The sequence below is a fragment of the Salvia splendens genome, chromosome 15 (genome assembly GCF_004379255.2).
Source record: "Salvia splendens isolate huo1 chromosome 15, SspV2, whole genome shotgun sequence".
Taxonomy (NCBI): Eukaryota; Viridiplantae; Streptophyta; class Magnoliopsida; order Lamiales; family Lamiaceae; genus Salvia; species Salvia splendens.
The window spans coordinates 946,398-969,796 of NC_056046.1; the positions used below are offsets into that span (position 1 = coordinate 946,398).

Below are 23,399 nucleotides of genomic sequence, written 5' to 3' on the forward strand. Positions count from 1 at the left end.
ATCAGCAGATGCTTTTCTCTGATTTTTGAATTAAAAAATCACCATCACTTCTTGCTTGATGAAACTCATGCGTTCTATCACCTCCACCACAGCCTTATACAAGTCTGCACATGTTGAGGAATCCGAGACTTGTCTCTGCAGATAACATTCGAGTTCCAAGATCCAATCCATGTGTTCCATCACCCTGTTTTCTAACAACTGAATGTCTTTTATCAAATCCCCCACTCTCTTATGCAAGTCTCTAGATGTCGAGGAATCAGAGACTTGTCCACGAAGACGACCTTTGAGTGCAAAGATCAAATCCACGCGTTTAATCACCCTTTCTTTGATTTCAACCATCAAATTCATGTCTTCTATCATGTCACTCAGGGCCTCGTACAAGACTAAGACATCAGGACGAAGCTGTTCCACAAGGTGAGATTCGATTACATCTTCAGCCGCATAAACTGCATCAGCAATGCGCATCTCCAATGGATCTGCTTCATTGACGTCAGCAAAAGGAGACTTATAGCCTTCAAGAAATTCCTGCAAATACATAACAATTTCAGTTAGAGATTCAACTTGTTTTTTGTCCATTGAAATCGGAGGGGAAGGGTAATGCTCGATCTGATCGAAAATTTGCATAATAGAAACTAGAGCTGCATAAGTGATACGAGCATTATTAGTTAGGTCACTCGCCCGCGACAAACATTTATCGATCGCCGATCTACGGACGCCGATCAGCCCGATAGGAAACCCCCACCCTCGCGGTGGCCCGTCCTCGGAGGATGATGATTCCGCGAATTTTTGATGATGATAAATGCTCGTAAAAATAAATTACGACACAGAGAATTTTACGTGGTTCGATTTACTGAGGTAAATCTACGTCCACGGGGAGAAATGGGGGCAGGTTTGTATTGCTTGATCTGCGAATTACAGCTTACAACACAGACTTGCCATATGATTATTTCTCTAGAGAGATTCTAACCTCTTCTATCAGATCTAAGTTCTATTTATATAATGAACTCAGATCATGGCTTGCATCACCACCCTAAGTCGTGGATGTCGTGTAGGTTATGGCCTAAGACCGTGGGCGAAGCGTAGGTCATGGCCTACGATCGTGGCCTGAACTGACATCACGTGGTAGTGGGTGTGTTGGACATCCTGTATGGGTCCACTAACTCCTTGTTCGGCCGAATACCGAGACCGAACTGCTTTGGTTGCCGATCTGAGAGTAGAGCTTGATGCCGACCTGAGAGCAGAGCTTGATTGGTTGGCTTTTACCGAGCTGTAGGCTGAGGCCGAACTCTTTGGTAATGCCGAACTGAACTCTTGGGCTTTGGGCTGGCCGAGCTGTCACTGCTATTGGGCTGGCCGAGCTGTCACTGCTATTGGGCTTGTTTAGTACGTACCCCATCACTACCCCCCCCGAAAAGCGAAGTGATTCACTTCGGCGAAGCGAGTCACTTCGGCATTCTGGAAAAGGGTACGGGGGAGGCTGAAGTCAGGGGACGTGCCCTGCGCGTGACTGCATTAAATGCGGCATTAAATGCGACAGTAAAATCCGGCCGTTGAATCCTGAAAAGGTGGGATATGAAACGGTGCGATGATTTGAAATCTTTTCCAAATCTGATAAATACCGTCTTTCTTCATCATTTGAACACCTTTGCTATTGGCTTCTTCTGCACTCTCTATCTTCTGCGTGAAAAATTTCCTTCCGCTTTCAAAAATTTCTTCAGACTACCTTCACCTTCAAAAAGTAAGAAAAATGTCTTCTTCTTCTTCTTCGGAGTCGGGTAGCGTTAGGAAAGGGGGTAAGGGGTCTTCTAGCCGGAAAGAATCCGGGGAGAAGACCGTAGAGTATTTTCACAGTATCTTGAGTAAGGATACTGTGATATCCCTTTACGAAAAATACTCTTTTCTTGGGGGGAAGGCGGTGGTACCTGACGGTGATCACAGGGCTGACTCCCCGCCGGAGGGTTACGTCACCGTGTACGAGGCCTGCTTAGAATGCGGGCTTCGTTTCCCCCTCCCTTCTGCCTTTATAGATTTACTAGATTTTTTTCAGCTTCCTTTAGGCCAGGTGACTCCGAACTCTTGGAGGCACTTGTCGGCCTTCGCTGCCGAACTCCGTAGGTTAGGAAGGGATTTGTCTTTGAAGGCGATCCTTAAATTCTTTCAATTTAAGAGGAAGGGGTCTTGGTTTTACTTGATCCCTTTACAGCCCTTTAGGGCCTTTTGTAAAACGAAGTGGCCGAAGTGGCAAAATCGCTTCTTCTACTATGATAGGACCGCGGCTCCTAGTTTTCCCTGGAGAGGGCCGGAGTCCGTTATCCGTCACCCTCGGCCTGAACCGTTGGACGAGCTCGATGGCGAGCTCAACAAGATTCCCATAGTTAGGAAACAATACACGGAGTCTGAGCTCGTCAAGGGCGACGTCGTGTTCGACATCTCGTCTTCGGACGAAGAGGCCGAGGGTGAGGATTTCTCTTTATCTTTATGCTCTACTGCTTTAACGAAGAAAATCTGACTTTGCTTTCTTGCTTTTTGGCAGTGTTCATGTTGAATAAGGCTATTAGAAAGTCCTCCGAGCTTGTGGAGCCGGAGAGAGAGAAGGCTACCAGCTCGGCGCTTGATGCCGAGAAGAATCCGAAGAGGCAAAAGACCTCTTCGGGTCCAAAGAAGCCGGAGTCGACTTCGGCAAGCAAGAAGGGGAAGACCCAGAAGCCCCCAAGGGCGCCAGAGAAAGACGTGGTCTTGGCGCCTCCTTCGGAGCATATCTGTGAGCCATTTTTATGGCCCACGGACTTCGCCGAGGTGAATTGTTTTCTTGATTCCTTGGCTTGGCTTCTGTCTTGTATTTTTGGTGCCCTCTGTTAACTTTTTTCCTTATCCATTTTCAGAGGAATGATATGCTCTCCAAGCTCGTCGCCGTCGAACTCTCCAAAGCGTCCAACGACTATGCCGAGATGCAGAGGAAATTGGCGGCTGCTTGTCACCGGGCCGAGCAGGCTGAGGCAAACTTTGAGAAAGCCAGGGCTGCTAGGATTTCGGCCCAGGATGAAGCTCAGTTTGCCAAAAACCAGCTCGTCATCCAGCGAGAGCAGACGAAACGGAGGGATGCTGCCGCCGTGGTTGCCCAAGGAGAGGGTCTCCGTGCCTACACGGAGAGACTCTTTTTGAGCAGCCAGTTCTCGGCCTTTGTCGGTAGTCTGGTAAGGCTAATTGCCGATAAGGGCGAGCAGGGGCCCGACGTCGTGCTGCCTCTGTACAGCCGAGAGATAGCTGCTCGGCTTCAGAATCTGCCGCTCCTTGAGGAGCTCGCTTCATCCTCGGTCCTGCTTTCTGCAGACCGAGTCCGGAGTTGTCGAGCTGATCGGGACGAGAACCTGGAGGCTATCTTTGCCTCCGTGGGACCCGTTTCACCCGCTTCGACTTACAACGGAGAGGGTGAGGCCGAGCCGCTGGAGCCGGAGGCCGAAGTCGAGCGGGCCGGGCATCCGGAGGAGGAAGCCGATCAGGAGGCGGAGGCGAGGCCGGCAGGAGGCGAGGCCGAGGCTGAGGTAGCCCAAGAGAAAGAAGCTGTACCAGACCGAGGAGCCGGAGACGAAGCTGGCGGAGTATGATTTCGTCTCCCTTCTCTTAGTCTAGTTTCTTCCTTGTAAAATGGCCTTGAAGCCCTAGTGTAAAAAATTTTCCTTGTGAATGAAAAATTCTCTACACTTGTCTTCGTATAGCTTTGCGTACTCGCCTTTACTCCTGTTGTATTTTACTATCTGCTCGGTACAGCTGCCGAACTAATATAGCTGCTTTGTACTCAAGGAGATGGAGATACTTCACTGGAAACGGCTGTACTCTTCGGCTTTAGACGAAGCTGAGAGAAGAGCTATAGCCGATCAGACGAAGAATGACGAGCTTCTGGCTCGTTTAGTGAAGCTGGAGGCCGATAATAAGGACTTAGAGTCCGATAAGAAGGATCTGGAGGCCGAGCTGAATACGACCATTGCTGAGAGGACTGCGTACGAGGATTACATCCGTGTGCGCGGGGGATTGACCATCTCAGATGTTCAGGAACGAGTTGACGAACTGTGGGAGGAGTATAATGTACTCCGGAGGAACAATGCGCTGGAGAGCTCGGCTTGCCAACAAGTCGTGAAATCATTGCGGCGCTGGGCTTCTCGGTACGACATTGTTCTTGCCCGGCGTCCCTCAATTGAGAGATTCCTCCGGCATATCGCGCCAACAGATGCTCGCACTCCAGATCAAACCTCTGGTTCCCTTGTTCAAAATCCTACTCCCAGCCAACAACGAACTCCGGAACAGCCGGAAACGTCAAGACGAGAACGGGCTCAGGAGCAACCGGAATCGTCAAGACGGGGACGGACTGAAATTCGCCGAGGAGTTGTGACTATGAGCGAGCAAGATCAGCAGATGCTTATTGCAGAGACTCTTCATCGCCGAGGTGTTAGGACTTCTCGGGCTCGGGGAAGAGGCGTTGGGTCGAGGATAGCATCTCGTCGACCTGCTTATTCTTCATCTGCTCGGAACAACCGAACTCGGCTTCCAGAGGATTTTGCAGATAGGTGGCTTAACTTCAGCAACCCTGGACAGTAGAATAGTCCTTTGTAATAGCGTAACGCCATTTTGTAGGGTAGCGGAGTTGTGTGCCGAACAAGATTTGAAAATGAAATTTTGTTTTTGTTTTCGCTTCTAACACTGTGTATTTACAGCTTAGCGAAAAAATTTCATCGTACTTGTCCTCGGTCTTATGAAGTAAACTTCTTTGACCGGACTTGTCTTTGGTCTGATGAAATAAACATCTTTGACCGGACTCGTCTTTGGTCTGATGAAATAAACATCTTTGACCGGACTCGTCTTTGGTCTGATGAAATAAACATCTTTGACCGGACTCGTCTTTGTGTTCTAATTTGGCGATTTTCGTCGCCGGGATCGAACTTTCCCTTGTCCTAATTCGGCGAGTTTTATCGCGTGGATCGGACTTTCCCAGTTAACCGAAGTGGTCTTATGCAGTAAACCTCTTTGACTAGACATGGTCGTCCTCGGTCTTATGAGGTAAACTGCTTTGACCGAACTTGGTCGTCCTAATTCGGCGAGTTTTATCGCGTGGATTGGACTTTCCCTTGTCCTAATTCAGGCAAGTTTTATCGCGAGAATCGGACTTTTGTTGCAGTTCGTTTCAGACGAAGTGCTTGATTCTTAAGCAGAATTGTGGTCTTGTATCCTCTTTAGAAGCTTTGACACACAATCGTGGGCTTGTTGCAGCTCGTTTCAGACGAACTGCTTGTTTAAGCTGAATTGTGGTCTTGTATCCTCTTTAGAAGCTTTGACGCACAATCGTGGGCTTGTTGCAGCTCGTTTCAGACGAACTGCTTGTTTAAGCTGAATTGTGGTCTTGTATCCTCTTTAGAAGCTTTGACACACAATCGTGGGCTTGTTGCAGCTCGTTTCAGACGAACTGCTTGTTTAAGCTGAATTGTGGTCTTGTATCCTCTTTAGAAGCTTTGACACACAATCGTGGGCTTGTTGCAGCTCGTTTCAGACGAACTGCTTGTTTAAGCTGAATTGTGGTCTTGTATCCTCTTTAGAAGCTTTGACGCACAATCGTTGGCTTGTATGTTCTAAAAAGGGGATCAGCCTTTGAAGAACGCGATACCTCAGTTTTATTTGTAAGAGACGACACTCACATAGACAGACACAACGCACGTAGAGACAAGAACAAGTAAAAAACAAAGAAAACACATAAGACTGACTGACCGGACTGTCTCTTACAAATGGAACTTCTTGAGGTTGGAAACGTACCATGTTCGGGGTACTTGTGCTCCTGACGCGTGAGTCAATTTTTAAGACCCTTTGCCGAGGACTTCTGACACCCGATATGGACCTTCCTATGTGGGCTCGAGTTCGCCCAGCTTTTCTGCTCGGCTTACTTCGTTGTTTCTCAAGACGAGATCTCCCACTTGAAATTGCAGCTTCTTCACCCTTTGGTTGTAATACCGGGCTACTTGCTCCTTGTACTTGGCTGCTTTTATGCAGGCCAATTCTCTTCTTTCTTCGGCCAGATGTAGTTCGGCTCCGGTGTGACTTCGGTCATTTCGCCGGCCTCTGATTCCGGCTGCTGTGATTGCTATGCTTGATGGTGCCGAACTGATTGCTCGGCACTTTTAAGCGCAATCTGCGAACACACTTGCTCTTTTTCGATCACCTCGGATGACCGCTATCTCTCCTTTAGTGGAGAAGGTGTTCGGCGAGGATGCCTCTGATCGCTATGATCGGGCTTTTTTTTGTCTTCTCTAGATGAGCTGTCTAAAGACCGTTTTCGACGGTCTGCCTCATCGGCACGAGAAAACTTGTCCGCAAGGTCCCACATCTCTTGAGCTGTTTGCGGACCGCACTCCACGAGCTTTCTGTAGAGAGCTCCGGGCAGGATTCCATTTTGGAATGCCGAAATGACAAGTAGATCATTGAGATTATCTACCTGTAGGCATTCCTTATGGAATCTCGTCAGGAAGTCGCTGATCTTTTCGTCGCGACCTTGACGTATGGAAAGCAGCTGAGCCGAAGTATTTCGGGCTTCCGCTTTCTGAAAGAACCTCCTGTGGAAAGCATCCATCAGATCTCGGTAGGATCTAATGCTGCCTTGAGGAAGGCTGTCGAACCACCTTCTGGCGTTCCCGATGAGCAGCTCGGGGAACAGCTTGCACATATGGACCTCATTGAGACCTTGGTTCGCCATATTATACTGATAGCGTCCCAGGAAGTCATGAGGATCCACGAGTCCGTCATAGGTTATCGACGGAGTTCGGTAGTTCTGTGGAAGGGGAGTTCGGGTAATATCGTCCGAGAACGGAGTCCTCAATACTCCGTACATGGCGAACCCGACATTTCTTCGGTATGGAGGAGATGGAGTTCTCCTGTGATTCCGGTACCGAGGATTCTTTCTTCTGGAAGACATGACACTACTGCGGTAGTGACTGTCTCGTATGGAGGGAGAGGGAGAATCCGCCGTTTTTGTCCCCGGCTGCTTTTGGCTTTTTTGCAGGAAGGTTAAGAATTCCTCCTGCTTTTCCGTCAAAAACAGCTTGACAGCCTCGTTCAAATCGGGCTGCTGGGAAGACTCGGTGTGACGGCTTTTGGAGCGGCTTGTTCCTCCACCATGAGAACTGGTGGTGGATTTATCCCTAGGCTGTTTTCCCGACCTATGGGATGGATTGGCTTCCTCCTGGTTCTCACGGGCAGGAATACGGGTACTCTGCAATCTGGTATGCATTTTTTGGGTGGAAAAAATGGATCAAAAATTCGCTTTTTCACAAATTTTGTTCTCTGTTTCCCACAGACGGCGCCAGTGATGATTCCGCGAATTTTTGATGATGATAAATGCTCGTAAAAATAAATTACGACACAGAGAATTTTACGTGGTTCGATTTACTGAGGTAAATCTACGTCCACGGGGAGAAATGGGGGCAGGTTTGTATTGCTTGATCTGCGAATTACAGCTTACAACACAGACTTGCCATATGATTATTTCTCTAGAGAGATTCTAACCTCTTCTATCAGATCTAAGTTCTATTTATATAATGAACTCAGATCATGGCTTGCATCACCACCCTAAGTCGTGGATGTCGTGTAGGTTATGGCCTAAGACCGTGGGCGAAGCGTAGGTCATGGCCTACGATCGTGGCCTGAACTGACATCACGTGGTAGTGGGTGTGTTGGACATCCTGTATGGGTCCACTAACTCCTTGTTCGGCCGAATACCGAGACCGAACTGCTTTGGTTGCCGATCTGAGAGTAGAGCTTGATGCCGACCTGAGAGCAGAGCTTGATTGGTTGGCTTTTACCGAGCTGTAGGCTGAGGCCGAACTCTTTGGTAATGCCGAACTGAACTCTTGGGCTTTGGGCTGGCCGAGCTGTCACTGCTATTGGGCTGGCCGAGCTGTCACTGCTATTGGGCTTGTTTAGTACGTACCCCATCAGAGGACGGCACCCAAATCTGTACGCCGGGTAGGAATCGTGGTGGCCGGAGCCCCAAACGGCTTTGCCGTGTTGTTGTGGTTGTAGTTGTTGTTGTTGTTGTTGTCGAAACGCTTCATGAGTTCTCAATGAAAGCACCAGATGTTAAGGACTCAATTCCTCAACGGTGATCGGTGGCGGAATTGCTCGGCGATCAAGATCCCTCCGGCGTCCTGCAACAGGATCGGCGGCGGTTCTAGCTCCTGCTGTGCGCGGATGTCTCTCCGTCGGGCAGCGGCAAACTAGGGTTATAAGAATACTCGTTCCTTGTGGGCAAAATAATATAATTTCATTCATAATAAAGTGTATGAACATAGCCCTATTTATAGACTAAGGACCTATGGTTGGTTCGACTCCTAATCCTAATTCATCTCGGGAAAGAACCAACAAAGAAAATCGGAAACGGAGCTTATAATTACTCTCGACACTTCAATGTAATTAAATAATCAAAATAAATAATACCCAAAAATAAGGAATAAATAAAAGGAAAATAATACTCCTAAACTACTTCGGGACGTAATCTCCGAACAAGTCTGGCGGGCGTCGGTTCCTCTTCCCCTTGGTCGTCGCGATCGACGTCTACATGTCTTTCTCCACTGACGCCGGTGCCTCTATCACCGGCTGTTGCGGCTCCCGTACGGGGCCCGTATCAATAAGCCGCCATTGATATGATGTAGTAATTTTTTTTTTCAGATCGCAGAAAATGAGGATAATAAGAATACGAAGAAAGAGTGGTGGAAAAAATGGGGAGACCGGAGACTGATATAAATATATTTCAATGCTTAATGTATTTTTAGGTGGATATTTAATGCTCGATGGGCCCATTGAAACTTGATATAATCCTACTAACATATTCCATACTCCATCGGTCCCACGTTACTTCAGGTATTTTTTTTTTCACGAGATTTAAGAAAGTTGTGTTTAGTAAATTAAATAAAGTAGAAGAGAGAATAAAGTAAGAAAGATGAGATAGGCTAAAGTAAAAGAAAGAATAAAATAAGTATAATTAGATGTTTTGTTTTAGCCAATAAGAGAAATGACTCAAGTAACTTGGGACAACCCAAAATGGAATACGACTCAAGTAACTTGGGACGGAGGGAATATTTTCTTAAATTTTGAATTTTCTAATTTTATCTTTATAGTATTATTGCAATAAGTGAAACATTTCTTTTTGTATATATATGTCCAACGGCCCAACCACGTGCATGCTATCTTGGTTTGGACATGCATTTACAATTTGACTTGCTTTTACTCTTGAGGATGTCTACACTTAAAATGACACTTTCTTAAAATGAAAACTATAATATTTTTATTTTATTATTTTTTACTTAACTCATGAAATAACACGGATTAAAACATGAAATACTTCAATATTGAGTCGTGGCTCAAAGTTTAGGTTCAATTTTATTTTTATTTTGATATATATTCAAACGTCATACATTACTTATGATATGAGTATATGGCACAAAATATGAACACGCCAACGCTGGACTCAACCTAAAATGATGGGCCATATTTGAGTCCAATATTGAGTATGTTGTTTTTTTCTTGAGAAATTATCCGACTAGATAGTGCTGATGCAATTTGCCTAAACATTTGAGGCCTGATATCGGTTAGTTATTCAGAGAAAGTGGCTCGGTTTAACCCGTATCAATTAATTATATTAAATAAATGGGCTTGGCCCACCCCAATTCAATTACCAACAATTTTTTATGCGAGTATCATTAATAAACATTATTCTTAATTAACCAGAGAATATAATTATTTATTTTCTTTATTCTGAAACCTAAGTTTTTTATTACATTATTAATTTTTCAAATTTCATAAACAATGATTTGTCCATTTTCAATAAATTAATAAAATAACAATTGAATCTTTATTAATATGTAAATTATTAAGCAAAATTTATTTAGTGGATATTTACAAATCACTCATGTCATTTGTTGACGGTGATTGAAAGTTGACCTTCAAATCCAGCTATTAGAGCATCCGCAATGGTGCGGATGTCCCGGTGGAGTTCCCGGCGAACTTCCCAAAAACACCTCCTGTCACGTTATAAGGACCTCCCACTGCACTGTCAAGTCATAAGGACATCCCACTGCACAATGACGGACATCCCCAAGGACATCCCGGCGGACATCCACAATAATAAAAATTCACAACTTCACAAATATGCAATTTACGGAATTAAAATTTCGATACGAATACGGGGAAAATGCAACTATTTTATTTAAATAGTAAAAAACATACATAATTATTTTTTTAAAAAAATAAATAGTTAAAAAAATTACAACCCAAAGCTTCGACAAACCCGGCCCCCGTCTCACTCCTCGTCGTCCCCGTGGCCAGTCCCGGCGTCACTCCCGGGCAGGGATGGCATCCCAAATCGCGCTTCATACTGTCGATGACATCCTTCAGCATCAACTTGTATAAAGGGCCAGTCGCTGCATGCCACTTGTCCATGGTGTCTAGCAGGCTCTGCTGCTACATGCGGGCGAGTTGGGTGAGCTCGGGATTGAGCTGGGAAGGAGCTGCTGATTGGACCTCGTGGGACCCGCTGGCGCTTCACCTAACCATCCGCATCGCGGTCTTTTTGCCTACCGGGCGATGGCGGCGGAAAGACGATTCAGGGCTCGGGAACTCTGCCTCGGCGTCGGGGAGGTCGTGGGAAACGGCACTACTGTTGGACTCACCGAAGGCGTTGATCTTCGTCCGCTTCGGCCAGCCAGATTCAACACCCGGACAAAATTTGGAAGAATTCTGCACGATAAGATAGACATCCCAATAGTTGAACTTATTCTCCTTATCGAGGAACTGCTGCATGGACAAAGACTTCACATCCTCCGTGGTCATGCCACTGGTTGCCGTGCGGAGGTTGTTTTGTTAGATGGTGGCAAATCGGCTGAGTTGCCTCCTCAGCCGCTCCCACTGTTTCCGGCATTGCTCTCCATTGTGAGACTTCCCACCTGGTTGTTTGAATCTGAGGTAGCTTTGGCTAATGCTCCACCACATTCAGTCGATTTGCTGGTTAGCCCTGATGTAGGGATCCTCGACTATACCGACCCAGGCCTAAGCCAGCACGACGCACTCCGCCACTCTCCAGATGGTCCTCTTTGCCTCGCCAGCCTCCTCCTCTGCCCCTCTGTCCCCTCCCCACCCTCGTTCCCCGCACGCGAGGACGAGGTAGTGCCCTTGCCCTTGCCTTTGCCCTTATTCTTCGACCTCCCTACCGCCGATGGTATCTGAGTGGGAGACTCCCTGATTGGAGATATCCACAACTCCTCAAAAGAGAAAGTCTCAATGCCGGCGAACTGTGTCTCCAGACGAGTACTCTGGGAATCGCTAGACAATAAATCCATGTATGGGCGATAGACATTGTCCCAAGGTGATTGTGGGACCCCCGGCCTGCTACCCCCGCAGCGGCAGGCATGCCCTACATCATCCCGGGCATTTGGGACATCATCGGGACGGGCGCCATGCCCGTCATCGCGGAACTAACCCCGGGTATTTAGGGCATCATCCCACCCGTCCCTGCACACCAAGGATACATATTATAGTACCCAGGCATCATCCCGGACATCCCAGCAATTCCGCCGGCATTTCCCCCACGTCCAACGGGAAACGTCTGCGTTTGTTTCACTTGCGATGTTTCACCTTTAAAAATTTACATAGCACATATATCAACATATTTTCCAATCACATAAATCACATCATAACATACATCTTTGCATATCCTATCACTTCATCACATATATAATTTCATTTGAAAACTGGCAGCACTGCGCAACGATTTTATAAAAATCATTTAAAAATCATCCGACTTCCGTTGGGGCTAAAACTTTACCACAATACAGAAGACTCATCAAAGGACTTCCAGTTAAAATTTCATGTCCAAATACCCCTTTTAGGTCAGTCAAAACAACCACGTAACCTACTGGTCGAGAAAACATTTTCGGCAGAGTTGCGCAGTTAACTTCAAAAATTCACTAAAAATTCATCTTTAATCCAAAAGGGTTGAAATTTACACACAACATAGAAGACATCATGAAGTTTACTCAGGAAAAAGAATTGGTCAAATCGGAGTTCATTTGGTCGGTCAAAAACGTGTCGGAACTTACTGTTCGGAATTCTTCGAGCAGACGAGCGGTGCCATCGCTGTTCGGCCCGTTGCTGCACGTTGTTGCTGTTGTTGGCTGCTGCACAGAGCCGGGAGACGCTGCTGTACGAACGTTGCTGCTCCGCCGTCGCTCCCTTTCCTCTTTCGACCACCATCACTCATCTCTCTATCAATTCGTTTTGTTCCATCACTGTAAACTCTGCAACTCACGGTCCAGATCGGTCGTCGTCGGCTACTGCCCGTTGGTCAGCCTGTTCGCCGCCGACGTCGCCGCTGCTGACTCCGATTCGTCACCCGTGTCCACCACAGACGCTCGGCGCTGCTGCGTCGTCGCTGCTGTGCAGTCGAAGGTCTCGCAGCGTCGCCGTCATTCGCAATTAGCCACTGCATTGTCTGTTTGCTGTTCGGACAGCCATCGTTCCTCACCGATTCAACCTCAAAACGACACGGCAGCCCCTGAAACATCTCCGAACAGCCCCGAACCAACTCCGAACCGCCCCGAAAGATAAGTTCTCCTTCAAAAATATGTTCTTTCGTTTCAGTTTTCAAAACGCAGCAAGGGGGCCACTGTTCGTCGCCACTGCTGGATCGTTGCCGCTGAACTGACGTTGCTGCGTTCAATTGAACCGGAGCCCTCACGCTTCTAACGTCGCCATTTCTCTTCCTCATCGCCGCTGCCTCACTCTTCTTCTCCCCTCATCTCTCGGTTTCTTCTCCTCTCTCTCTTTGTTCTTGTTGTAAAGTATAAAGTGAGAAGAGAAGTGAAAGGGTGGATGTTTAAATGGGGTGTCTTTTGGTTGTAGGATTAATTGAGGGAGTTGGAAGGTGGAAGATGAAGGGTGGAAGGTGTCATGGGGTTGAGGAAAGGATGCATGTATAGAAATCATTAATCTCTAATTGGGCTTCAAAGTGTGGTTTCCAAATAAAATGAATTGGGCTTGGAAACTTAAAGTTCTTTGATGAAATTGGGCCCAACATGTAAATTGTAGAGTTTGGCTAAGTTGGTTAAAGAATAAGAAAATTTGGATGACCCAACACTCTTAAAATTAATAGCCCAAAGCCAAATTGTAAAATTATTCTCTCGACAAAAGAAACAAGGTCGAAAAAATTTTCAAGTGTACAAACGACGGTCCTTTCAAGAACACAATAAAAAGAGTAGAAAAAGTCGGGGTGTTACAATCTACCCACCTTAACAAAAATTTCGTCCCGAAATTTACTTACGTCCTTCGAGTATAGAATTTTTCCATCGTCTTGTCTTCCAAGCAGCTTCCTCATGTCGTTTAATTGTAGTTCAAAGTCACATCGCTGCCACTCCTAACAATTTATGCGAGATTAGACTATATTAACTTAACTCGCGCACTGCGCGTCATCCCTCCTTGTCTTACACCCTCTTTTGCGTTTGAACTTCATTTCGTCTTCGCTATCTTCCACTACTTGAAATCTACCTCGTATTCTTTTTGTTCTTGTCGTTCAGGGAAAACGTAGGAAATCGTGAAATAGTTCGCACATCAAGCTTGCTCCAACATTTCGCGTCATTCCAAGAATAAAAAGTTTCATGGTTCACCGACCTCCATTCGCACTCTCGATCTCCTTGCCTCGTCATCTCATCACGCCCCTTGGAATTCGCTATTTTCTAGGCCTCATTCGTTCCATCGATAAGTATATTGCCTTAAAAGAAAACATAGTTCGCGCGTATAACTAGCCTACATCTAAGGCCTTTGAAGTCTACATCTCATAACATTATCAATCATACTCCATTCATTATCACGTCCAACATCAATTGCATAAACATTTCTCATTTCACAACATTTTACCACCTCATAGATCAACAAATATCACATATCCAGTCATTCATACTTCAAATAACAAGTACAATACACAACATTTCACTTCCCAAAACAGAACGCTTTCACATTTCACATCTACTTTCAAATCAAAACATTTTCTTCAAAACTCACACTTTTCTAAAAAATTCAACATCTCACTTTCAACTTTGAAGTACAAGCTTTGACTCAAAAATCAAAACACACTTGAACATCAACTTTCATCTTTTCATGTAAAAACAAACAATCCATCGTTCCTCATCAAAACTTCATCATCTTTCTTTCTCAAAACATTCTCATAAAACATCTTACCTTTTTCTCGGTTGAGTGTGACAGTCGGGATGTTGAGCCTTCAATTCACAACCTCATAGTCTAGCGAAACGAGTCTAGACTAGATTGAATAAGAGACTCTCGGTCCAGAGCGGAAGGAAAAATTGCTCTGATACCACTTTGTCACGCCCGCATTTTCTAAGGATAGAAAACACGGTTGATCGCGACTAGGGGAGGATTAAAGAAGCGGGAAAGAAAGGGAAAACAACACAACTCGACCATAGCCCGAAACAAATGGGAATAGCTCGAAACAAATGGGAATATTTCAAAAAAAATCAGAGTATCATTTCAACAATCAACAACTCCCAATGAAAATATCTCAACTATACACGAACTCAAAAGAAACAATATTGAGCGGAAGCATTTCGAGAGTAGAATCATGCTATGTATGAAGACACAACATATCCTAGACATTTGATAGACATTCTTCACTTTTATGCTCAACAGCCACCGCGCTCGTCACCGCTCAATCTGCACATTAAGAAAAACAATATGCAGGGCTGAGTACTTATTGCACTCAGTGGACACACGCCAAAAACATAGTTTGTCATGCCATATCAGTGTAACCTTGGGGTTTTAAGTGTAAGAAAATAACCCAAGTACACTAAAACATATTTCATAAATTCGACTGCGCAGTCATTTTCCAGAGATTGCCACCCTTATTCCCCCATCATACACTATCTGATCCAACGGGTGACAAGGGGCGTGGCCACACCCCAGGTCAACTAGACCGGCCAACTTGCTCTCAGATGGCTCCCGATCTCGTGTACACTAGCCTGAGGGTTCGCAGCCCAATAGACCCGAATTCGATTAAACATATGTGGTAAACCACTTCAGATAGGTTTCAAAACAAAACAGTTGGCAAGACAAACAGTTCATCTCCATAAACATTTCCGGAACAGCGTCCGTATTAAAGATAACCCACAAAATAGTAGGGTAAAAAAGCCCACCTCGAGTGCTTAAACCGAAAACAATTTCTTTCCCTTGCGATCACGATTCACTTGCGATGTTTCACCTTTAAAAATTTACATAGCACATATATCAACATATTTTCCAATCACATAAATCACATCATAACATACATCTTTGCATATCCTATCACTTCATCACATATATAATTTCATTTGAAAACTGGCAGCACTGCGCAACGATTTTATAAAAATCATTTAAAAATCATCCGACTTCCGTTGGGGCTAAAACTTTACCACAATACAGAAGACTCATCAAAGGACTTCCAGTTAAAATTTCATGTCCAAATACCCCTTTTAGGTCAGTCAAAACAACCACGTAACCTACTGGTCGAGAAAACATTTTCGGCAGAGTTGCGCAGTTAACTTCAAAAATTCACTAAAAATTCATCTTTAATCCAAAAGGGTTGAAATTTACACACAACATAGAAGACATCATGAAGTTTACTCAGGAAAAAGAATTGGTCAAATCGGAGTTCATTTGGTCGGTCAAAAACGTGTCGGAACTTACTGTTCGGAATTCTTCGAGCAGACGAGCGGTGCCATCGCTGTTCGGCCCGTTGCTGCACGTTGTTGCTGTTGTTGGCTGCTGCACAGAGCCGGGAGACGCTGCTGTACGAACGTTGCTGCTCCGCCGTCGCTCCCTTTCCTCTTTCGACCACCATCACTCATCTCTCTATCAATTCGTTTTGTTCCATCACTGTAAACTCTGCAACTCACGGTCCAGATCGGTCGTCGTCGGCTACTGCCCGTTGGTCAGCCTGTTCGCCGCCGACGTCGCCGCTGCTGACTCCGATTCGTCACCCGTGTCCACCACAGACGCTCGGCGCTGCTGCGTCGTCGCTGCTGTGCAGTCGAAGGTCTCGCAGCGTCGCCGTCATTCGCAATTAGCCACTGCATTGTCTGTTTGCTGTTCGGACAGCCATCGTTCCTCACCGATTCAACCTCAAAACTACACGGCAGCCCCTGAAACATCTCCGAACAGCCCCGAACCAACTCCGAACCGCCCCGAAAGATAAGTTCTCCTTCAAAAATATGTTCTTTCGTTTCAGTTTTCAAAACGCAGCAAGGGGGCCACTGTTCGTCGCCACTGCTGGATCGTTGCCGCTGAACTGACGTTGCTGCGTTCAATTGAACCGGAGCCCTCACGCTTCTAACGTCGCCATTTCTCTTCCTCATCGCCGCTGCCTCACTCTTCTTCTCCCCTCATCTCTCGGTTTCTTCTCCTCTCTCTCTTTGTTCTTGTTGTAAAGTATAAAGTGAGAAGAGAAGTGAAAGGGTGGATGTTTAAATGGGGTGTCTTTTGGTTGTAGGATTAATTGAGGGAGTTGGAAGGTGGAAGATGAAGGGTGGAAGGTGTCGTGGGGTTGAGGAAAGGATGCATGTATAGAAATCATTAATCTCTAATTGGGCTTCAAAGTGTGGTTTCCAAATAAAATGAATTGGGCTTGGAAACTTAAAGTTCTTTGATGAAATTGGGCCCAACATGTAAATTGTAGAGTTTGGCTAAGTTGGTTAAAGAATAAGAAAATTTGGATGACCCAACACTCTTAAAATTAATAGCCCAAAGCCAAATTGTAAAATTATTCTCTCGACAAAAGAAACAAGGTCGAAAAAATTTTCAAGTGTACAAACGACGGTCCTTTCAAGAACACAATAAAAAGAGTAGAAAAAGTCGGGGTGTTACATTAAGATAGATGTACAGTACCTTATGACAACGTCTTTTTGATCGTACAAATGTTCAGGACCAATTCGAAGTAGAAAATGAATATGAAGGACCTCTTTGTATTGTATTTGGTTATCCATTTATTGGTTCAATTTGATGTCAGTTTATTGCAGTTTTTGTCATAGTCGACGAAAAACCAATCACATACGAAGAAGCAATCACATGTATCAAACCAACATCAACTCCAAAATTTTTTGTTGCAAGTTTGCAATGGGGTGTGGTTAAATGTTCAGGACCAAATGGAAGTAAATAATTTATATGAAGGACTACTTTGTCTTGTATTTTAGGGTTCTCCAATTATTGAATCAGTTTGATTTCTGCCAATTTTTCTAAGACGAATAAGAAAGATTCACTTCAAAATTCAAATAGGAACAAAAAATTAGGGTTTTCAAACACACCATCAAATTACTTGAAAAAAAAGTGTGACATCAAATTACTTCAAACAAAAAAGTGTTACATCAAATTACTTCAAACACAAAAGTGTTACAACAATAACAAAACAAAGACCAAAGCTCAAATCATTCACTAATTTTTAATTTTATCCTTAATTTCGGTTAAATTCAATGCCAAATCCTCAAAATCGGTACCACCGAATGAGTTTGACGAAGAACAGGCTCGTGCTTCGACATCACGATTTGGCTCGCCCCACTTGAAGAAACTGCATTCATTCCTCTCACTTACAAAGTAAAGCTTCCCCCTCGACGATTTGCCTTGGCCGGTGACAATCGCCGCCTTCTTCTTATAGTAGGGGAAAGCGTAGCTAAATCGGAGGTCTCCGAAGTCATGAACGCCGTCGCTGTCGATGGAGTCCCGGCTGCACATCGAACGCCCCATGTTCGAAGGTGTTTGGTTGTTGCAGAGATGGAGAAAAAAAATTAGGGTTCTTGGGGGGAGAAGAAGAAGGAGCGGGAGAAAGTGGGGAAGAAATTTGAATGAAATGAAGTATTGGAAAAAGCGATTATATTGCCCAATTTTCGGAATTTTCATTCAACATTTAAAACGTAAAATCCAAAAATAAAAAAAAATTTAAATAGCTACAGTAATTAAAATCAACTAATCGGGTCAAAATTGGGCTAATTGACGGTTGACCGTCAAGAATTGACGGAACCGTAAAAAAGGATGTAAAAGATATCGTTTTCGTATGTTTTGTACTCAATTTTAAAAAAAAATGAATGTTTTGGACCAAAATCGTAAATTGATCGTATGTTTGGGACCAAAATAGTAGTATACTTAACGAAATAGTCGTCTCTCCACCACCAAGTATCGATCCAATTATTTTGGACACAAAATTTAATAAATTGTTTGGATATGTTATAAAGTGGAATCACGAACCCATTTTTATTATATTTTTAAATTGATTAATTCAAATGAGTGCATTATGAACGAAATAGGATATTAGGATCAGACTTCTATTAAGCAATGATAAGGATAATTGTGATGTAGTTATAAAAAATGATAAATAAGAGCTAAAATTGAGGTCTAAATTAGACCTCGAATTTTTCAGTGTTCATCATGCTTTCTCAATGTTGCTCGACACTCCCACAAATATTTCGGTAATGACTTATCTTTCGGATTTCCTTGTGGCCACTTACAAACTGCATGACATCTCTTTCCTTTACTTTCAGCAACTGTATATTGTCAGATTTTTTCCAAATGCCAAAAAGTCACAGCTGTGTTCAATTCCAACTTCGTTCTAAATTTAGTATGCAAACCGACATTGGTAGGATTTCTTTCACTCCAATAATGCACACTGAGATCAGCAGGCTCAAAGTTCTTTGGATCAAAACTATCATATGTACTTGGTAAGGTGCGAAAATAGTTCATTCCACGTTGTGGGAACTGTGGAACTACTCTTCCTCCAACTGTTCTTCCTCCAACTGCTGTTTCTCCAACCACTGTTTCTTCAAATGTTGTTTCTCCAACTGGAATGGATGGTCTTGAATCAACAAATTGCTCATCATCAGACGAATCACTATCTGAGTCTGTACTAACATTGTTTACATCTTCAGAATCATAAGGTGATTGTGGATCAAGAAAGTCGGCTTTATCAGGACCTATAATGTCATCAACCACATGACAATTGTCACTATCCCCTAAACGCACGCCTCCAACATCAAAATCTTGTGTTGCAGCGAAACTTGGTTCTTGGGCTCTCGTAGACGTACCAACATCATAACTTATGACATGATGACTTATTTGTTGAGTAATTGCCGAATACTCAATAAATAATTCAATTTGACCTCCTGTAGACATACTGTCCAGAGCCTTTATCCTAGCGGCAATGAGCTTAGACATTATTGTATGAGGTCCGGATCCAACGCATATAGTAGGTTTCCATATTATTTGAACTTTGTTTTCAAATATGCTTATCCCCATCATTTCACAAATTGTTTCCACAAGCTTATCATAGGAAACACTTTCATCCAACATAATGAATCCTTTTGAAAAAGGAGGATCATATGAAATAACTGCTCCGGTAATTATCTTTCCACCCCAATATAAATTCATACACCACGTCATACTATCTGCAATAATGTAAAACACAAATAAATATGTAAAGTGAGCCAAAAATTGGTCAAACATCAAATATATACTATCATAACAGTCCATCATATAATGGTAAAAAATTAGATATACTGCAATATATAATATCATAACAATCCATCAAATATTTCTATTAATTACACTACAATATATACTATCATAAAAATCCATCAAATATTAGTCAAAATTTAGATATAATAACCGAATAGGAAGACTAATGTTTGGAAGAATGAGCCAAAATCGAAATCTTCGCCCTCAAATGGCCGATTGCGTCGACCCGAGCAAGGGTTTCCTTAAGGTTTTTCGCATTTGGGGATAGTTTTTGCATTTTGGGAGGGAAAGTGATTAGGGTTCGTGATTTTGGGAGAATTTTGGCTGATATCTAGTTCAACGCTAACACGCTCACCTGGATGGCGTTTTTAACAAAAAAACGCCAACGCTGATGGCGTTTTTCAACTAAACACGCCAACCAAGTAGGCGTAATATATGGTTTAAAGACGCCAGCGCAGATGTCGTTTTTTATTTAAACACGCCAACCAAGTAGGCGTGTTACGATAAATACTGTATTTCCACAAAATGCGATGAAATTGTAAAACGTCAATACGGTTGGCGTTTTTACTAATTAACACGCCAACGAGGGTGACGTTTTTCCCATGGATGGAAGAAATAACAAAGTGGGTACATTTTCGTTATTCTAGTTGTAAACTCCCCCACGGATCCGATTTTCTCAGTACATGGAATGCGATTTCCGATTTATCTAGGTACTTCAAATGTGATTTCAAATTTAGATGGGTACTTAACTTGTGATTTTCATTTTGTTGTGTACATCATTAATGCCAACAACTAACAACCAGTCAATGCATACATAACAATTAACAACCAACCATCATCTTCCCGACTACCTTCAATAAATAGACTCCACTTATATAGACATTGAATTGCTCACTTATTTTTATCTCCTTCAATTATTCACTGCAAAGTTTTATAGATGAAAATCTTCAACTTTGATTCATAACAAATTGTTGGAGTTCTTAAAATCATACACTTATCGACAGTTATCCTTTGGCGAGTCACTTCGTAGAATGAATTCAGGTGAGTCAGACGCCGTCAATGAATCCCCAAATTCCACTCCGCCGCTCAAGGACGAATTCCGATCAGCTCTTCTCTCCTTCGCCTCCACCTACGCAAAAGGACCGCTCGCAGGCTACTCGAGCACGTCCGATTTCAGCTCGTTTTCGGTCGAAGTAATCTACGACAAATTGGAAGTCAATTCACTCCTCAACGAAGCAATCCGAGATCTCCGACGCATCGCCGACAGCATGATCGCCGCCGGCAATTCCAGAGAGTGCATCCGCGTCTACGCCGGCGCGCGGAAGTCCGCCTTGGACGAGAGCTTCAAAATTTTAGGAATCGAGAATTCGAGCGCGAAGATCATCCAGCGCCTCGAGTGGCGCGTCCAGCAGCAGAAGATCCGGCTATGGATCCGCAACGCCGAGATCTGCGTCCGAGTTCTCTTCGCCGAGGAAAGGCGATTGGCCGAGCAGATCTTCAAAGGTTTGGGAAATTCCGATTTTGACGATGCTTGTTTCGTCGAAACCGTCCGCGATCACGCCGATTCGCTCTTCAATTTTGCCGAGGCGATTAGCAACGGCCGGAAATCGCCGGAGAAAATGTTTAGTGTTTTGGATCTGTACATAACAATCTCGAATCTGTTGCCTGATGTGAAAACGGTTTTCCAGTGGAAATTTGGGATATGTGTGTGTAAAAAAGCTGTGGATCTGTTGCTTAGCTTGGCCGATGCTGCTAGAGCTATTCTATTAGAGTTCGAGACGGCGGTGATCGGAGAGCCGACGAATTTTCTGATCACCGGAGGCTCGATCCACCCGTTGAATACGGCGGTGATGGATTACATCGATTCAATCGTCGATTACAAGCAGATATTGACGCTGCTGATCGTGCGCAAGCCTTTGCAGATCGACCTAGATTTCTCAACGGAATCATCGAATTCGCCGTTGGTGCTTCACTTGCTCTGCATCATCGAAGCTCTGTATCTCAACCTCAAGGCCAAATCCAAGCACTACAAAGACGCAGCATTATCTAATTTCTTCGTGATGAACAACGTGCACTACATCGTTCATCGGATCAAAGGCTCGTTCGAGCTGAGGGAGATGATCGGAGAGGAATTCACGAACAGGTTAGCCGATGAGTACAATCTCACAGCCAGTTTCTACCTGAATTCATGGAAGGGCGTATTTGATTGCTTGGAAATCGACTGTTTTGAGAGGCTCGGAGGCTTGTTAGCTGGCTCGTTTTTCTGGAGGCTGAGGTTTAAGGCCTTCCAAGCCAGGTTTAAGGAGGTTGTTGAAGCGCAGAGTGGTTGGATCTTGGCCGAGGCTGAGCTTCGGAATGAGCTTCGGATTTTGGTTTTGCAGATGATCATGCCTCTTTATACTGCGTTTCTTCATAGGCATGGGAGAAATGTTGAGAGGCTGAAGCAGTTTGGGAATTTTTGCGATGTTGAGAAAGTTGTGATGTGTTTGTTTGAAGGATAGTGAGAGGTTTTTGGTTCGATGTTGCAATTTAGAGGATAGTTAAGATAGTTGTATGAAATTAAAAATAATAATGTCAAATATGTGTGAAAAAAAGATAGTGTATTTTTTATTTGTATAAAGATATGTTATTGTAGTTATTGAGGTGAGGCAATAGCTTACTATTTTAACAACCTTAACTTATTTTATGAATATTTGCTTTATTATTCTTCTAAGATTATACCAACGCACATAACACATCTACCACCTAATCGAACCACCAGACAACCTGAAAAAAACACTTGTCAAAATCTTCTAGGGTTTCAAGAAAATGAATCACTTACACGTCACCGCTCGCACACGCTTTAGTGAGAAGAGGAAGAGAATATCAAAGATCGACAAAGACGAAGAAGAAAATGGAAACAACCCTAATTCATGAGTAGATAAAATAATCAATATTGAATCTTGAGAGGCGAATGAGTTGGGTTGGGTTTATAGCCTGGCAATCAAAGTTGAGCCTTAGACCATAAACGAGTTGGGCCTTTACTATCCAAAAGATTAGCCCGAAACAACTCAAAAAGTGCAAATAATATTATCTCAAATTATATCCTAAGAACACCTGAAAAGAACAAATACCTATATCCTAATTAAATATAATTATTAATATAACTGAAAAAACAGAATTTAGAATCTGATCCCCAAAAAAATAGTACTCCCTTCGTCCGCCATTAGGAATCCCATTTCTTGGTGGCACGAGTTTTAAGAAATGTTAAGAAAAGTGGGTGGAAAAAAGTTTGTGGAATAAGGGTCCCACTTCTATATTAGTTTTAAATTAAATATGAGTGGAATGAGTTAGTGGAAAGTAGGACCCTATTACCATTTATGATAAAGTGAACCAGGACTCCTATTCGCGGACAGACTAAAATGGAAAAACGGGACTCATATTCACGGACGGAGGGAGTAGAATCTAACATAAAAGGAAATTTGTTATCTAGGTCGAAAAACATGAAATTGTACATATATGGTAACTAAATCTATTATCCCGATTCTGAAGATAAAGCTTTACATCTCTAACCCCTGAAAACAACAAATATTATATAAATTAAAACCTATACATAAAGCCCTCTATATATGTACTATAACACTTACACACAAGAGTATACAAAGCAAACACGTTAGAGAAAGAAAGAAACAACGAGAGAAAATGTCTGATAACTTGGATAACTTGATCGAGAAGGGATTCGAGTTCAACCCGACCGCGGAGAAGCTGATCAACGGCTTCCTGATTCCGTGGGTGACGGGACAGAATCCGCTATGGAATGGCGTCGTTGAGAAGACGATCTACGGCGACAG

The 23,399-nt window shown here is 43.7% G+C and overlaps 2 protein-coding genes across 2 annotated transcripts; one reads left to right on the forward strand and one right to left on the reverse strand.

Annotated features, from left to right (window-relative positions):
• Positions 1–30: 30 nt before the first annotated feature.
• On the reverse strand, positions 31–7,996 carry LOC121768041. The gene is made up of 2 exons (XM_042164385.1): positions 7,979–7,996; positions 31–768 (listed from the first exon to the last, which is right to left on the reverse strand). Exon 2 carries the CDS (start codon positions 622–624, stop codon positions 31–33), a length of 594 nt encoding a protein of 197 aa, XP_042020319.1. The 5' UTR covers positions 625–768; positions 7,979–7,996.
• A 12,604-nt stretch (positions 7,997–20,600) lies between these two features.
• Positions 20,601–22,070, forward strand: LOC121768582 (exocyst complex component EXO70A1-like). Its single transcript, XM_042165113.1, has one exon. The coding sequence runs from the start codon at positions 20,601–20,603 to the stop codon at positions 22,068–22,070; it is 1,470 nt and encodes a 489-aa protein (XP_042021047.1).
• The last annotated feature ends 1,329 nt before the right edge of the window (positions 22,071–23,399 follow it).

Coding starts and splice junctions, on each gene's coding strand:
- LOC121768041 (XM_042164385.1), bottom strand. CDS start 624: ATGCAAATTTTCGATCAGATCGAGCATTACCCTTCCCCTCCGATTTCA.
- LOC121768582 (XM_042165113.1), top strand. CDS start 20,601: ATGAATTCAGGTGAGTCAGACGCCGTCAATGAATCCCCAAATTCCACT.